Here is an 18305-nt window from a genome sequence, read left to right on the forward strand (position 1 = left end):
TACCTTCAAACATAGGTGAAATAAACAAACCGCGTATCGTTGAGAGGGTTCCTCTCAGCGTTACGTTGGAATATTATTTGACGGAGGTGTCAGCGTGACTTGACGTGTTACGGCATGTGTGAAGACAAGGCAATACGATGAGGAAACTACCGCCGGCTACAACACAGCTGCTTACATTCATCATGGTTGTATATCCGTGTTAACAAATCGCACCCTATGTCTAATTACTGTACGTTGAAATACAGATATCAGACGTTGACTGACATGGTAGTGGAAAGTGTGCTTCTATCAACCTTGAAACAATTCCAGGAGATTTATTTTCGGATAAAAAGAATTATTGAAGATTTGGTTCATTCATGCTTGCTCTATCGTGGAGTGTTGACACATTCAGACTTGATCCAGAAACAGCTGAAGGTGATATGACGCAAGCAAATGCTTTTAAAGCACCCGATTTGAGTTCGTTCCAGATGCACAGATTTGTAAAGTAGGGATAGGAATGCCGTTCATTGAACAAATAGTTCATGACATGGTATCGACTGACACAAGGGAAGTTCGTGTATGATGTCATTTCAAGTACACGTTACAGACGACGTCACTTCCAGTATGCAGGTCTGCACATTTTAATATAATGACATCTTTGATAACATGGTAACACTGTGTGATTCTGTGTCAAGAGTGATATGGGCATGGTGGGCGAGCTGGCTAAGGCGCCAGGCTAGTGATCCAGCGAGGTTTCGGTTTCGGGATCGAGCCCACCTGTGACCGGGTGTAAAAACCTTGGAGTCAACTTTGTGTGCAGACTCTTTCAGTGTTGTCACAACCCCTAGTGTACAGTACACAATCCTGTGCACTTAAAAGAACCCACGAATCCGTTGGTATATGACCAGATGGTGGCCACATGAACACTTGCATACACCTAGTTGCGGGTACAGCAACGTGCAGTAAACTTGGACAAAGTGCGGTGACTATGTGTCCCAGTCCACCCAGCTGTCAACTGGGTACCTCGTTAGGATGAGAGAGCCACAATAAACTCGGTGCGCCTAGTGGCAGCAAGAGTTGTATACTCCCCAGGGAGTTGAGATTGTAATACGATGTGCTGTTGAGATTGACATCCGGAGATCGAGGGAAAAATACCTAGCGCCTAGAGAAATTGCCTTGCAGTTTGATTTGTGCGCTATACAAGAACACTAATAATAATACGAAAAAAAATAATATATTGAACTTGTAACATGGTGTGATTCAGTACCAAGTGAAATGACATATAAATTGAACTTGTGGCTCGGGGCCAAGTGTAGTGACACATCTGGTAACACCGTAACACTGTGTGATCCAATTTCAAGTGGATGTAAGCATGGTAACATTCTATGATCCAATGCCAGTTGCAATGATATGTAAAACAAACTGGTAACACTATGTGAACCATATGCCAGTTATAATGGCACATGTAACCAACTGGCATCATTGTGTGATACATTACATCACAGGTAACAGGTATGTTGAGAACCACTGCAAGTATCTTTACACACCATTAAACCATTTCATCAGCGTTCACATCATCAAGCCCAATTATCATGTAGGTGTAATTGAATTGCGAGTAAATGTGCTGTGACATATAGAAATAGTCTCAGACATTCCAGCGTTAATCTGAGCCCCCATCATTTCCTCGGGGTTATTAGCAGTATATGCAGGAGGAACATAATGTCATCACGAGACCCCGGGTTCCCAGCAGTCTCTCTGTGTGTGAATGACCCCTCCAGCAGTGACTGGTTCACGCCCTCGTGTTCTCTTTCACTGGAAACGCCCTGTAACGTATTTAATGATATTTCCGAAGACATCACATTACGATATGTTTTCTGTAATAATTATTATGACAAAAATGAATTTAATTTGCAGTGAGAACCCACAGTTTCATTATTTATTGTGTGTAGATTATATAATATTTCTTTCTTCCTCTCTGTCTCTCTCTCTCTCCCTCTTCCTCACTCTGTCATAGTATCCCATAGCTTAGACCTCTGTTCATGCTGTTGACCATTGGATTGTCAGGTTCAGACTCGCTTATCTATATGCAGCCACCATATAGCTGGAACATTGGTGAATGCGACGTTAAAACAACAAACAACAAACAGGCAAACAAAGTAATTCTCTATAAGTGCCAGTTTCAGTGTAAGTACTTCATTCATGACACTTTTAGGTAATCTATTTAAATAATTCAAAACAGACGATAATGACTGTCAAGAAGCTTGGTAGGAATACGATTAGCTGACCACTTGCTTATATAGCACGGATGTATTTTCGGTACGTGCGATTCCTTACGCGCCTGTGATGAACATTGCCTAAGTAAAGATACAGGTGTTGACGGCTCAGATCTGAAGCCTCTATCTGACCAGCACCAGAGATAGTGGTCCTGGATATCATTCGGAACACGTCAGTTTGACCAACAGAAACTTTAGGATAGTAGACCGTGTTCAGGGGCGGTGGGGAAGTCTAGTGGTTAAGGCGTTCGCTTGTCGCGTTGAAGACCCAGGTTCGACTCCCCATTAGGGTACTGTGAGTGACGCCCAATTTGGTATCCCCGCCGTGATATTGCTGGAATGTTGCTAAGGGCGGCGTAAAACTAACCTCACTCACTGTGTTTGGTTAGTTTGTAACATTCTCTTCTTGAACAATTAATGTAATTACTTACCAAACCCAATACATAAAGTGTCGCAATATTTGTAATTAAAATATGCATTATATGTGTGTGTGTATATATATATACACACACACACACATATATATCTCTCTGTGTGTGTGTGTGTGTGTGTGTGTGTGTGTGTGTGTGTGTGTGTGTGTGTGTGTGTGTGTGTGTGTGTGTATTACGGATTCGTAAAACCATATTCCCCATGTTAATATGACATACCGTTGATGTTCCATTCTCTTAGTCCCACACACCATAACCTTTAGAACATAATATATCACATCTTCATCGACGTCCCGCCGACGGCTGCGCGACATCCATCCCTGCCAAACAGCGTCCCCTGCGGCTGCATGTGAACAAGGTTACTCCTGCACGACGATCGACTGGGCTGATGGTGGAGATATATATAAACTCGTAGAGTGTTTATATACGGTCATAAAAGTTATCACATCAATCACATATGTTTAGTCAGGGAGTGTACAGTGCACAGTAGTGCATACTTTGGATTGCAATGTATGCGCGTTGCAATCGCCTGCATTCAAGTATGTGCAGATGATGGAGTTAGACGAATCTTGGGATAGATTTTGTAGATTTATCTCTTCTCCTTCTCACATATCGCAAGCTGGTGTTGTGCATATACCGAATCAGATTTAATTTCGTAGGAAACCCCATTGCGAAAATGATATCTTGCGAAACGTTATTTTTGAAAAAGTGGTTCAGATTCTCATAGATCCAATATTGGAATCCTGATGACGAGTTATCTATATGTGTATCGAGTTTTGGTTATCAGTTTGAAATGCCAAGGAAATGTTTCATTTTGGTTTATAATCAAAGACAGCGCGTGTCACTGCAGGGGGTAGTAACAAACTTGTAAACGAATTCATGTAAGAATATCCATCTGACGAATGAACGTTTGATGGCCAAAGCAAATTACTAATAACTACCTTCACGCTGAATTCAAAGGGCCACTTCTTTTAGATCGTAATAGCCGAGGTTCGACATATATTTCTATTTTCGACTGACTCTAGTTGTCGCATTTTCTAGAATATTTCTGTTTAAAGGGCACGACTATAGCACGCCTTCAATTGCATATCGTCGCTGTAAACAGCAGTACGGGTCCTCAGAAGTTTTAAAAGGGTAAATGGTAAATAAACACTGTCGTTGACATCAGCCTGATATGTAGCGTATTCGTCATGCGAATAGTACGTTCTTTACTGTGTTCGCTTTTGCAAACAGTAAAACATTCCATGTGGAGACCGCGGTGACTGACTCTGAGGTTCTGGGTTCGAAGTCCGGAAGGGACCCAACCCAAGTACTTTACTGAGAAAGTGTAATCCCAAATATGACGTATGCTACGTTTGACCACTTTCTAAATGGCACTGTATATTCGTCACGGACGCAGTATTACACGTGGGCGGTGGGGTAACCTTATGTTTAAAGCGCTCGCTTGTCACGAATTCGAAGGCACGGGTTCGAATCCCGACATGGGTACAGTGGGTGAGGCCTATTTCTGGCGTCCCAAGCCGTGATGTTGCTGGAATGTTGCTGAAAGCGGCGTAAAACATATTCACTCCGTAAGACATTCAGTAAACCAATGTTCCGAGCCGGACCACTCCATTTAATTCTGTCGCCTCTGAGAACCAGGACTTGAAACTCTTTCATGATCTTGTTCATTTTAGTCAAAGTAAGAACTACGGTTGTCACAAGCTAAAATGTATTGTTCTCTTTAGTTCGTTATAACTTCAGTTTGTCAGTGATAAATGGTGTGCCAACATTGACATTAAGCAATAAGCTATCTCAATGAGCTTTGATATAGGGGCGTGGTTAACAAGGTCCTCATTACACAGTTATATTTGTCCCAGCTTTGTAAACAGATTTGACGTGAACATAATATTGCCTTCCCTAGGCTTCATACGTATGGAGCACGACAAGAATTGTGATATGTATGGACGTTTACAAAACTGTATACCTTAAATTATGTACTTCGCTATCAAGCTTCGCTGACCTTCAAGCATATATGTAGGCAATGTCAAAGATTTCGACAATATGTTTATTCAAAGAATCCTTTTATGGCTAACAAAGATAACCCGAAGCTACCTGAGTGAAAACATATGCCTCTTACATGAGAAGTCAACCCAGGCTTGTACGATCAAGAGGTTGAATAACGGGACCGGGTGGTCAGGCTGTCTGGCTTGGTTGACGAAGATTCTGGTCTCAGTTGGGTAGGTCGATGCTATTAGTGTCAGTCGCTGGATTGACTGGTCCATACTCGATTAATCAATAACAGCTGTGTAAACAATAAACAAGGCAGGCAAAAAAGCCTGGCACACGTTATATCTAAATGAAAAGGCTTAAGTGATAGTTTAGATCTCAGTGGAAATGCTGAGTGGAAAAGTCCCACATTACACCTACATGAAAATCCTTAAGTAACACGTTGGACCTAAATTAAAATGCTTGAGTCACTAGTTAGATCTGAATGAAAATGCTTAAGTCACTCATTAGACCCAAATGGAAATGTTAACGTCACACCTTAGATCTAAATGAAAAACTCTAATATCTCACGGTAGACCTAAATGACTAAATTTACCCTGTGCCTGTAAAGTTCGCAGTGTATCCACTCCGTCCAAATAGTCTGAATAACTGGTTATATAACTTCCAAGGTGCGCTAATCTAAATGCAACATCTCGTGTAAATATTACTTACAGAAAACATGCACGTTACTCCTTATCAACCACTGTCAACATCTACGGACGCAGGGGTTAGACAAGGAGTGATACAGCACGTTTCGATTTCAATTTTATCTGTGCGCATACTTATTCTTACAGAAACCGATTAACTCGGACGGTAAATAGTTAATACTAGATGACATTCTTTTGAAGCATATGTGAAATAAGTTAGCCTTTTTGGTTATCTCGATGTATCATTTGTGGCGATTATTTTGTTCATTATTTGTCTTATTATCTCGAAGTGTCCCACAGTTGTCCATCTGTATAGTGAATGGTATCCAAAACGCTCTCGTTTTCTATGTTGTAGTCACTTGTAGATTTGTTTCACTTCGGCTATCTCGAAGTGTCCCAAAAGTGTCCATCTGTAGAGTGAAAGGTATGAATGGCACAGTACTTCATTCGTGTTTAATTCTCCATTTAAGATGATTTTCAATACTCCAAAGAGATCTCATAGTTAAGCATCTATCCACTCTGTGTATCACATATCACCACGTGGTGCACACGTACTCTCTAAGCATGGGATACGGCCGTAGTGTTTATAGCTGGCTGTTGTGTGATAAGCCATGACAGGAGCGAAATGCAGAACGATGGCATGTTTCCTCCGCTGTCTGAGAGACTATATTTTGTACTGTTTATACACATCTGGGAAAATGGAAATGTGAAACTATTTGTTGCCACAAAATCCACCTGGAACTGTTGCTTCATATCTGTGTCTGTAATCTGGAATTTTATTCTTGGCCTTGCACGTGAATACACATTCGTTTTAACGTGACTATCCTCAGCGTTTCCCTTTTCAATGTTGCCCTTAACTCATCTGATATACTATTATACGACACATGTTTTCCAAACCTCATGACGGTAAGGGTTAGAATAAGTTTGGTTTTAAGCCACTTTTAGCAATATTCCAGCAATATCACGGTGCGAGATACCAGATAATGGGCATCGCACATTAAACACAGGTAGGGAATCGAACCCGGGTCTTGGGCGTGACGAGCGAACGCCTTAACCAATAGACAACCCCAACCGCCCCTTCGGGTTAGACTTTCGTGACTAACGAGACTGGATTGGTCAGACTAACTGACTTGTTTGACACATCCCATTGTATCACAATGCCCATACATTTGATCGCTGGATTGTCTGGTCCGGATTCGATTATTTAACAGATCGAAGTGGACACAGACATTGAATAAACTTTGCAAATAACAACTTTTATTGCCGTTTTTCTGCTGGTTCCCTGTCGCCAGTTTAGTAATTACGAGACGACGTGATTCTCGTCGGTGTTTTACATATCACATTAACAAGTAGACGTTAATTGGGACTGTTAGGAACTCTTTCAACACCATATACTGTGACAGCAACGTGCTGGGTTACAACGTAAGTGTTTCTAAAGTTGGAGCCCAAAACGACCTGTTTCCTCCCACAACTGAGTAATTACTAACGCTGGTAGATGACGGTAGTGTATGACGGTAATGTATGAATAACCAATAATAGGGGCATAGATGAGCATATGGACAGAGTATTTTAACGATTAAGAGTTATGCCCTTTAGCTGCCAGAATCCCCACGTTGTTGGCTTACATTCTAAACTCGCGTTGATTATGACTCCAGTCCATATTCTTAGGGGCGGGGACAATGTGTGAAGCCCATTTTTGGTGTCTATTGATGAAATACTGCTAACAGCGGTGTGAAATTAAGCTTCATTTCATAATTTTAGGTTTAGCAATAGTAAAAACACCTAAAAGGGGCTACGGGATAGCCTAGTGGCTAAAGCGCTCTCGCGTCAAGTCGAAGACCCGGGTTCGATTCCCCACATAGGTCCAGTAAGCGAAGCCCATTTCTGATGTCGACCGCCGTGATATTGATGGAATATCGCTGAAAGCGGTGTAAAACTAAACTCACTCATACACTGCATACTCTTATGTTTAACAATAATAGTGGACTTCATCGACCCTTTGCTCAACTAACGCAAGTATGCCAGTGAAATGTGGCAGTATTTTCCACACACCCATCAGCTTAGAGGGTCCCAAGCGAGGCCTTACAGCCTGGTGCTTGGGCAGTTTGCAAATACCAAAAGCTCAGCCGTCACTGCATACACATTAGTGAGTAGACGTCTGAGACAAGGCTGTATCTTCTCTGTGTATGTATTGCTCCACGTCTTCAAGCTACTGGATTAGATAGTGAAGCGCAATGCTCGATACGCTGTGCAGGTCAGTGGGTAGGGTCAAGGCAACCTAGTTACGTAAGGTCAAGGACACGTTGCTGACATGTTTATCAAGTGTGATACAAGGCTATGGTCGGTTATCATTTTGTATAACTTCATTTCCTCTAGGAATTTGCCACTGGGTAACGCTGGGCTACCAGTCCAGATGTGCAAATGACGCAGATGTATTACCAGTTATTCAGATGTTGTATCAGGGAGCTTCAACAAGTCATTTAACAATGAGAATGTGTTGGCTTTGACGTTAGACAAAGACCGATTGCTCTGTCTCTGTCTACCAGTTGGATTATAGCCAAGACACATTCCAGTTTCAGCTTTGATGACTGATGGAATAATTGATTATTACGTTGCCAGAATGCAAACACACTGACTATAATGATACTTTGTTTTATTATGTTCCTTTCTCCACACCATATGAAAAGTGACCAATTTCCCGAGTAATGTTCAAAGGTTACAATATCATTTAATTTTGTAGAAACAACAATTATTGGAAGAAACAACAACACCTAGTCATCTTTGCTTCTCTTTCTCTCCCTTCCCCTTCTCTCTCTCTCTCTCTCTCTCTCTCTCTCTCTCTCTCTCTCTCACTCACACACACACACACACACACAGTAAACATGAGAGATATTCTGGCGACCCTTCCCTTTAGCTGTCATTGTCTATGACCTCATATCAGCCCCTTGGTTGGAAATGACCAATGCAGGATAACGTTCCTGCCTTCTGTTTAACCTTGAGACACTTACATAACGTTACAACCCAATGAAACGGTGACGAGCAGGCAACAGATACAGCCTATACCCTAGAGTTTCTATGCCAAGGCCTACGTTTCCCAGCGTTTCCCAACAGATGTTCCCCACGAAGGAAGGTTCCATGACATGCTTCTCGGGTGTATGCATTTGGCAGATAAATAAAAAGACAGCGTGCATTTTTCACAGTATTAGTTTTTCTCGCAGTATAGTGCTCAGATGTATTTTAAACGTGAAACACATCTCGCTCTTCCACCATGGATATGGTGTAGCACTCTGTGAAGAAAGAACTACGAGATATGCATTAGTTGTGACATGTTTATGGGTTGCTATAACTGGCCACAAGACATGGGAACTCTCCGAGTTGAAATTTAAGGTTTCTGTACACGCTACTCCCATGACAAAACATGATCATTCACTACTTAGAACATCAAAAGAAGAAACTTGATTTTCAAAAAAAATAATTTTTTATTCAAAAGAGAGAAATATTAAGAAGTATTCCTGGAGTAACGGGATGGCCCTTGGATGGGTACAGGCACACCAAACATGGACTTGACATGTTTATACCAGGTACAGGAACAAAACGACCTCAGTAGGATGTGCAGACTTGACTAACACAGCTATCCTTACACAAGACACATATGTAATTTCAAATTACAATTTCTTTTATTAAATTAAAACAAGAACAATAACAACTGGTGTTCTTAAATCTCTACTGTCTGCTTTTCTTGACGGGCCTTTTCTCTGGCGTTACTATATATCCATTGTCTTTGAGCAAGGCTATCCAAACACCTACTTTTCATCAGTCCGGTGTAATAAATGCATTAAATCCAGCATGACACATCAGCAGTGAAGGTGAAATAAATATACGAACGTTAATCGTATAGCGACCGCGTGTTGGCTCCTCAGTCTCGTATATTGGCAGTTTTATTTTTATTTTATGTCATGGCTCAAATTTTTCAGGATGGGAGGTTATTGTTATAGGTTATCTAACTTGTGTCTGGTCATTTTTTGACCAGGACAACGACATGTACAGTTTGACGACATGCGTTGTTGGGTCAGTATTGAAATATAGTTTTAAATGCTACTGCATTCATTTGGTGGCATGTATACGTGTATGTTTTGTTAATTGTTTGAACTGGTATAGAATAATGATACTATACCGCGGTTTAAAATGGATATCTATCTAAGACAGAGTATACCGAGCCTATATTGTGTAATCACCACAGCTGCCACTAGTAGCCAGGGTAACAAAACGTACCATTTTTAATGTAGTTTTGTATGACCGTAAGGGTTCGAATCTTCGACATTTCCAGGCAGACACTCTGTCTACTAGACCATTCAGACACTAACGCCAGCAGCAACAATAATAATATATGAACATTTTGTCAACATTCATTTTGACCGGTTAATCTAAATGTCGCCACCACCAACACAATCCACTTATTTAGGGAATCGAATATGTCTTTGTCAGAACGAGAGGACACTTTAACCACTCGGCTACATGTTCCCCAATGTCCTTATTTAAAAAGACAACCGACATATTGCCAATTCAGTGAACACTCAAGCATGGTATTTTTCCAATATTCGTTTTTTTTTGTCAATATTGTATCTTTATTTGTTTAAATAGGGGCAAGTGAGTGTGGGAACTGATATGAATTCAGTATCAACAAACATTTTCCCAATATTTATCAACATTCACGAATCCATTTTTAAAAATATGTTACTATATATAATTTTACTTTCTGAGAAGAAATATGGGTGTAACGCATGAATTATATTTATCAGTGTAAAACCTTTAAATAAACAGGTCTATCAATGTTTCAAGCAAAAGGACCTGTTTTCTTAAACGGTTACCATAAATGAAGCAGAGGGGGGTCACGAAAACGATACCAATACCCAGCCTTGTCGTATTTATCACCTGGAAGCAGGATCTTGTGTAACGCACTCCTGCCTTTCCGATATGTAGTTAAGATAGAGTGACCCTTGTGCAGCAGATCCTGTGTATAAGAGCGTGGTTGGAAGGTGTGAGTTGAGTCCCTAGCAGACCTTAAGAGCTCTTACGTAACCGAGCGGATGTTGAAATAGGTTAGTCGTGTCGGAAACGGTTTATCAATGCGCCTATTCTATTGAGTGCTGACTTGAAATATGTATGAGTTTGAGATGGGTAACATCCGATGTACGTCATGCAACAGAAAGACGTCAAAAGAAGGTTCAAGTTGCTCGCATCCATTTCGTTGCAACGGGGATGGTGGTATAAGTGCATTTTCATACGATAAAGTTTATTCAGAAATATGACCAAAATGACAAGTTTAACAGTGGTGATGAAAAGGATATTTTTGTGTGAAACAGCTAACGCCAATGTTTTCTCTATATAATAAACATTAACAGCTTACGCTTAGATAGTTTGTTGGATACAGATGGAGAAAATAGTTGTTTAGTTTGTTCCAATAGATATACCAACAAAACTGACAATGACAAAACACGCATACAAAAGAACAACACGTATAAGAAAGAAGCGCCGTCTTACATAACATATACTATCATCTAGTCTTACAATCTTGTTTGTTTCAGTTTTCGCGACCACCAGTCATAGGTGTATGCTTGTTTTTGTCCAGCAGGGCATTTTCATGAAAATATTTACAAAAATGTATCGGTCAAGTCATAAAGTTGTCATCGCTTTCTTCAGCCCACAGTCGTCGTCGACGAGAGGAGAAGCAGTCATGTGGCAGCGGCTGGACTGTCATGCACCGTGCCTGCTACAAGTTTGATACAAGGAAGATGTCCTGGGAGGACGCCAGAAACGCCTGCAGACAAGAAGGGGGAACCTTGATCTCAATCAGCTCTAACGCAGAGAAGGTGAGCCTCCGAACCTGTTGTCGTATGCCCACAAACTCGCACCAGCCCTCTATCAGAGCTGCAGTTATAGTGTTCAAATAGTTATAGTGTTCATCCTTCTATTTCGAAGATATTTAGTTTTCCCGGGTCATGCATACATTAGTATCCCTGTAACTTATCAAGGACTGACAGGTCGTCTCATGCGTAACTACTCGCCAGCCTCTTCGCTTGACCTAAAAGAAGACTCGTACATGTATACAACGCCATTATTGTCAAGAATCGTGGCAAACCAATCAAATCAATCAAATATGAAATGAGGCCATTATTACTATTTTTTTCGTGTTTCATGGTCATGAAAGTAGCCGCCACCCGGTTTGACCCGTAGTTACGAATGAGATCGTCTAAGGCTCCGCGAGCCACTATGCACAGTTACGTCCCTTGGGTTCGCCAGAAACCTGATATCTTTCGATGGAAACACTGCTCGCATCGATAACGTTTCTAGGTTTCTAAGCACCACACAGTTTCCGTAAATCACTAGGCACAGTGTCATAAGTTGGGCTGTTTGCTCAAATATTGTATTCAAACAAGTTTTAAAGTCACTCAATTTTCCATCATTGCCATAAAATAAAAGCTTGGCATTTACAGTGCAGAAACACACTTGACGCATTACCTATAGGTAGGACACACTATGAAAGGTTAGGTACTGGTTTCACGATTAACTTGAATGTATAAAGTAAGCATTTATAATTCTTCAAATACAACCAAATAATTTAAATTTCAGAAAAAGGTTGTTCGTGAACTGAAGAAGCAGATAACGAAAGACGACATGTTGACGTGGTGGATTGGCCTCAAATGGCACACCGACCTCAACAAGTTCATCTGGCAGGACGGGGGTACCTTTAGCAGGAGGATCACGTGAGTGGAGGGAGAACCATTATTCTCTTTCGTTCGGATCAGCCTTCCTCTTTCACTTCCGTTAATCGCAAAACATTCAAGTTTCTCAGTCAAAAGTTCCACTTCAATTGAACGGTGTGAGACCGTTTTGAATGCTGTGTCAGTGTGTCTCCTAGAACAAGTGTCTTCGTTCCAAACAAGCGCATGTTCACCGAGCAGTGAATGGGTACCCGGTAGGATGAGCTAGTAATGTGAACATGAACCTCTTAGCGCTTTACAGGCAGCCAGGTTTGTTTTCCCTTCAGAGAATTTGGAAAGAAAGAAAAATTTAAGTGCACAGTTGTTCATTGGGTTATTATGATGCGTCTGAAAATGATGTCTAGTAGTAGTTGTAGTAGTAGTAGTAGTAGTAGTGACACTCATAGTAGTATTACCTTTAGTAGTAATAGTAGTAGTGGTAGTGGTAATAATACTAGTAGTAGTTTTTATAGTAGTAGTAGCAGCAGTAGTGTTAGCAGAAGCAGCAGCAGCAGTAATAGCTATGATGAATATAGACCTAAACAGAAACATGTTTGTGACACACCATTTGTTCTGTTTCTAATTTCTAAATTGTTTAATATGAGTAATATCGTTACAATCATATTATTTCATATCATCCCTGAAAAAACAGACGTCTTATTTTGCAACAAACCTTTTTATGGTTTGCACACTTTTGTTTTATAGCATAAACTAATACTAGCGGTATGTAACATGCATAACTGGTCTATTTTTTAATTCGTTTATATCATTTCCTTTCACAACTTAATACTGCGAAAAACACTCACTCACGTTTCAACTTGATTACTGAGCATATGATAAATATTGTATTGTGTTATTGTGATACATTTATTAGTTATGGAGTCAGTAAAATGATGTTATTGCCATGACTAGTTTACCGCCTCATTGATTATATTGTTTATTTCAGCCAATGGGGACCAGGCGAACCAAACAATGGGCGAGGGAGATCTGTCGAGCACTGTGTGGAAATACGGTTTAATGGCTTTCTCAACGATAGAGCTTGTGAAACCCTCAGACCGTTTATCTGCGAACGTCATGAGAGTATGTTGTTTTATGCCTATCCCGTTAATGAACCCAGGGGTAATTTTTTGTGAACTATATTTATGTTGAAATGTGTAATAGTCCTGTAATTACTGGCCAGTTTCCATGAATTGTATCTTCAACCTCATGTGTATTTGGCCAATAGTACTATGTACGCTCCGAAGTATTGTTAACTAACTGTAGGTGAGTGAATGTCCAAACATAGTGTTTACGTACCTAAAATAATTCTCTCTGTCTCTGTTTGTCTGTCTGTCTGTCTATCTCTCTCTCTCTCTCTCTCTCTCTCTCTTCAAGGTAATTGCCAGATGAGTGTGTATATTTAGGTTCCCAAGTATATTTGTCACAGTGACCTGAGTAACGATGTTTTTACCTTTATTTCTTTACAAATATGTTGCTCACCTGTGTCTCCCCAGGCAGATGGCGTCACGTGCATGTTGTTCTGAGGATGTGAAACTATCATTTCATTAATGCAATTTTTGTCTTATATATTTCATTTGTTTTAGTTCTCTATTTTTTACTTCATTTTTGTCTGAACTGGGTATTTCATGTTGTCACCTGTGTCTCCCCAGCCAGATGGCGTCACGTGCATGTTGTTCTGAGCATGTGATACTACCATTTCATTAATGCAGTTCTTGTTTTATATATTTCATTTATTTTAGTTCTCTATTTTTATACTTCATTTTTGTCTCAACTGAGTATTTTAAGCCCTCGTTTACAAAAAGGATAAACTGAAGTGTTCACATGTTTTCATGTTTCAGTAACCCAACGACCTACATTCCAAACCACCGTAGAGGCCGTCACGTCGACAAGCACGACGATAGCTACAACGTCAGCAACTACAGCCTCCACGACAACAACAACAACAACGACGACTACTACTACCCCTACAACAACCACCACACAACAGGCAGCTACGACAAAACCGACCGAAGTTCCAAGCACGGAGGAACACACGACAGTCTTTCAAAAACCAACAACACAAGATCAGACAACAGCCCCACGGACAGTTTCAACGTCCCGAGTGGAAACACAATCAGTTGTCGAAACATCATCTACAACCATTTCCGAACAAGAAACAACATCTAAACCTGAAACGTCTTCATCGACAACGACTAAGCCTTTTACTTCGCCAACACTGACCACATCAACGTCACCAATAACGTCCCGTGTTCCTCCAACGACGGCAGTACCAAACTGGAGGACGACGTTAAGCGTGCTTACCAGCACCACCTGGGAGGAAAGGTTGTCTCCATTCCATGGATGTTTTGAGCTGAATGAGAATAACAAGCCCGTCAACAGTGACGGCATGGCCAGCGCAGCTTTGATGCAGCAGTATAAGAGAGGTGCAACGACCTGCCCAGAAGCCTATGCCTCCAACATGAACTGGCCTGCAACGGTCGCTGGTACATTCGCTGAAATAAAATGTAGAAGTGGCTCAGGTAAGTTGGAAAGCGGTAACCTTTGATATTCGGGGTGTGGGGTGAAGAAAAAAAAGAAATTTGTATGCATTCTGTTTTGTTTGATGGGGAGGGTGATATTTATATTATCAGCACGTATATTTTTTTAGATAAAACTTCAAAATCAACAATTTCTGGCCGTTACATCCTGTAAAAAGTTTCGGCATTTTTCTACTCCTTGCAACAGTCAGGGATAATCTACAGCACCTACATCTTCTATTCTCCCTGCAATAATCTATTTTATGTAGCCAGTCGAAAAAACGGCTTTTTACTTCAAGCAGTTTCTTTGAGGGATTTAGAGGTTGAATCTTGTTGAGTTTGGAATTAAGCTTTACTTAGACAAGCACTTACAGTATGTTTGTATTTTTAATGAATATCCTTCTGATGACGTTGTTGTTCTTGTTATTAAGATTCTTTGTTGACTTCAAGAGTATAATATCTAGTCGTCCTCAAGTATTATTTGGTTTCATGTAATATAATGACGTTGTAATAGGGAATAACTGAACATAATATATACATTTCCTTTGTCAACAGTAAGGCCACAGAACACATATTCGTGCTCGCCGTGAATATTTTCAATAATGTACTTCATTAACCTTTGACAAACGCCATTTCCAATCCTCTGTTTCCCTGTCGCGCTCATATAACAGGAACTGCAAGCACACAGGACAAAAATATTTAAAGAACAAAGTACGTGTGTTCCTCAGTTCCACAGCTGTTTTAAATGTCACATTTCCTCCTCGGGGAATGACCTCTCTTGTTCCTCATCCCCGTTGCCTCAGTTCAAGTCATGTCAACTGTGAAACTAACTTATCAGATAGTACAGACACTTGGGACAAATACATTTTCTTTCATACATATAGACAGTGTTTTTTTCAGTTGACTCGGTTTTTCCCTGGAGACCCGTCTTAAACATATTTTATTCGAACTGCAAAAATACTTGTGTGTTGAGGTCCATGTCGCTCTTTGCAGTGTGTATGTTTTTTGTCACATACATGTTTTTGTCACATACACACCCGTATCTATATTTATCCAAACCTACTACCAGAATTTATTTTGCATTCTGAAGAAACATGGGGTGAAATAAGACGTTTTGACTGCAAACTTTCTAGGTCCGAATACAGGAAAAATAGCCCCAAACGACGCTAAAAAGTCGGTTTAACTTGTTTGGGTATATTTTGACAGCTAGAAAATTATTTTTTGACAGCTGGAGATTGTATCTTAATGACAGACGCTCGCCCAGCTTTGTGGTAATGATCGGGCATCGTCTTCATATTTGGAAAGGATCGAGTTTGTTTTGTTTTTAAGAATAATAAAACATTGGACAAATGAGAGTTGTAATCTCTCGCGAGATCCCGTTAAGAGATAGACAGGCTGTCAAACATGGCGGCTGGTACTGCAGATACCAGCTTTTTCTGTTTTCTCTTTGTCTATGATTGTAATTGTTCAGTATTCTTTTGATGTCGATGGTTATTGGAAGAGTATTCGGTTATGTCAGCTAAGTCTTATTAATGTAGAATAGTTAGAACTTGTGAGTTTTAGGTTCGAATGCCTAGCGCGCTATGGATTGCTAGGCAACCCGTGTCCCCTTTAAACCAGAGATCTACTGGGTAAAGTGTTGTTAAAGGTAGTCAGCAAGCGTTCGTCACAAACACTGCTTAATACTTAAATATATGTAAACCAGTGGGACAGACAGCAAAGGATTTGTCGATACAACCCACAATACCACAAGCAGATATTTTGACTAACGTCTCCTCTCAAACTATTATGCATACTTAGCAACCATTGTGACCACAGGATCCACATTTTTAAGCTCTACGTTTTGAAAGAATGTGAAGCCCCCAAAGAAATATATCGTGCAGTCTTGTTTTACGCCACTTTTAGCAATATTCCAGCACTTTCACGGCGCGGACCACCAGAAATGGGCTTCACATTTTGTACCCATGTGGGAAATCGAACCCGATCTTCGTCTTGACGAGCGAACGCTTTAACCACTAGACTATCCCACTAACCCTCGGCACAGATATGGTATGTAGCAAAACTACATAAAACAGATAAGCATCTAAGGGCATTCTCATTATTGTTCGTATTTTGTTCAAAATAACTCAAAATATTGAAATATGTTATGTGACAGCTCGTCTGAACTCGCTTTAAAGGTTCAGACAGTTTCGCTGCATATTCTACACGGAGATCAATTTCCAACGTTTCACAGAGGCTATTCCAGGAAAACATTGCCTATTTCTGCACACTGAAATTGAGATAAAAACATTTTGTGTCTCTATTTACACCAAAGATCGGCAAAGTATCTGTTTTTGTCAGTGAAGATACGTTGCGTGGATGAGCGATCGTTGTTTTCATAAAAAGATACACACACACCGCGTGTGTGTTCCTGGTCTGTTTGCGTAGTAGAGAAATATGAACATATAAACATGAAAACCACACTTGTTATCCAATAAAAGGATGGAAAAAAACCCAGCCGGCCTTTGCCGTATTTCTCATACTTGAACATCGAATTACAACGGTTAAGTGATAAAAGCAGTTTATGGAAAGAAGAGTAGTTTCCATGGAGTGTGAGTCAGTGAATGAGTATGGTTTTACACCGCTTTTAGCAATGTTCCGCTTTTAGCAATGTTGGGCATCACACATTATTCCCATGTGGTTGATCGAACCCTGATCTTCGAAGTGGTTTTCACAGAGATTGACGTTATATGAAACGTTAACACAAGAAAACTACCAGTTTCGATTAAAATGCGCGGAAACGGATTGAGTTATGCGCTAACGGCAACGCAACACTGACAATGATATTCTTTAATACCCGAAAGTCAGTGATGAGACTAGGAATTTGGGTAAGACGGCATTTAAGTATAAGTGTCATTTGATAATAGAACGAATAGTCTGTAATGTCGATCAGATTTCTCTGATTATTCAGTCTAGAACTTAAGTATAGTTCACCTGAATCAGATTTGCATATTTTGAAAGATAAATAATTCAGAAACCAGAACATTAATTTGTTCATACTCATTTCATTGTCCGCAAATACACATTAACCGAGACAATAGGTGTAGTTAGTTAGGTATTGTTTTCTTTGTAGATTTCACTCTGCTTCCCTCGAAAGATTCATATAGCACTGATGATGTAGACAACAAATACTTTTGTGTAGTTGTGTATATTCCATACTGAGGCCCTCATGTAGACAACAAATACTTTTGTGTAGTTGTGTATATTCCATACTGATGACCTCATGTAGACAACAAATACTTTTGTGTAGTTGTGTATATTCCATACTGAGGCCCTCATGTAGACAACAAATACTTTTGTGTAGTTGTGTATATTCCATACTTAGGCCCTCATGTAGACAACAAATACTTTTGTGTAGTTGTGTATATTCCATACTGAGGTCCTCATGTAGACAACAAATACTCTTGTGTAGTTGTGTACATTCCATACTGAGGACCTCATGTAGACAACAAATACTTTTGTGTAGTTGTGTATATTCCATACTGAGGCCCTCAGTCTAACTGATTTGAGCAATATTGTTAGTATTATTCCAGTCTGTCTCCTGATCCGAGTTGATAAACTGACGTACAAAAGAAAGTATACACCTTTGTTTATAAGGCATGCCAGAAGTAGATGGGTGTTCGATGGTGTTCGA

At 40.2% G+C, this 18305-nt stretch overlaps 1 protein-coding gene across 1 annotated transcript in view; it reads left to right on the top strand.

Moving 5' to 3' along the window:
- Positions 1-18305, top strand: part of LOC137290542 (adhesion G protein-coupled receptor L4-like) — a 69332-nt gene that overhangs the window by 24363 nt on the left and 26664 nt on the right. The window contains exons 2-5 of the mRNA XM_067821573.1: positions 11056-11225; positions 11986-12119; positions 13063-13196; positions 13955-14635. Of these exons, the coding sequence (XP_067677674.1) occupies positions 11056-11225; positions 11986-12119; positions 13063-13196; positions 13955-14635 (1119 nt within the window). The remainder of the gene's footprint in view (positions 1-11055; positions 11226-11985; positions 12120-13062; positions 13197-13954; positions 14636-18305) is intronic.

This window comes from Haliotis asinina, chromosome 7 (genome assembly GCF_037392515.1).
Source record: "Haliotis asinina isolate JCU_RB_2024 chromosome 7, JCU_Hal_asi_v2, whole genome shotgun sequence".
In the NCBI taxonomy this organism is placed as follows: domain Eukaryota; kingdom Metazoa; phylum Mollusca; class Gastropoda; order Lepetellida; family Haliotidae; genus Haliotis; species Haliotis asinina.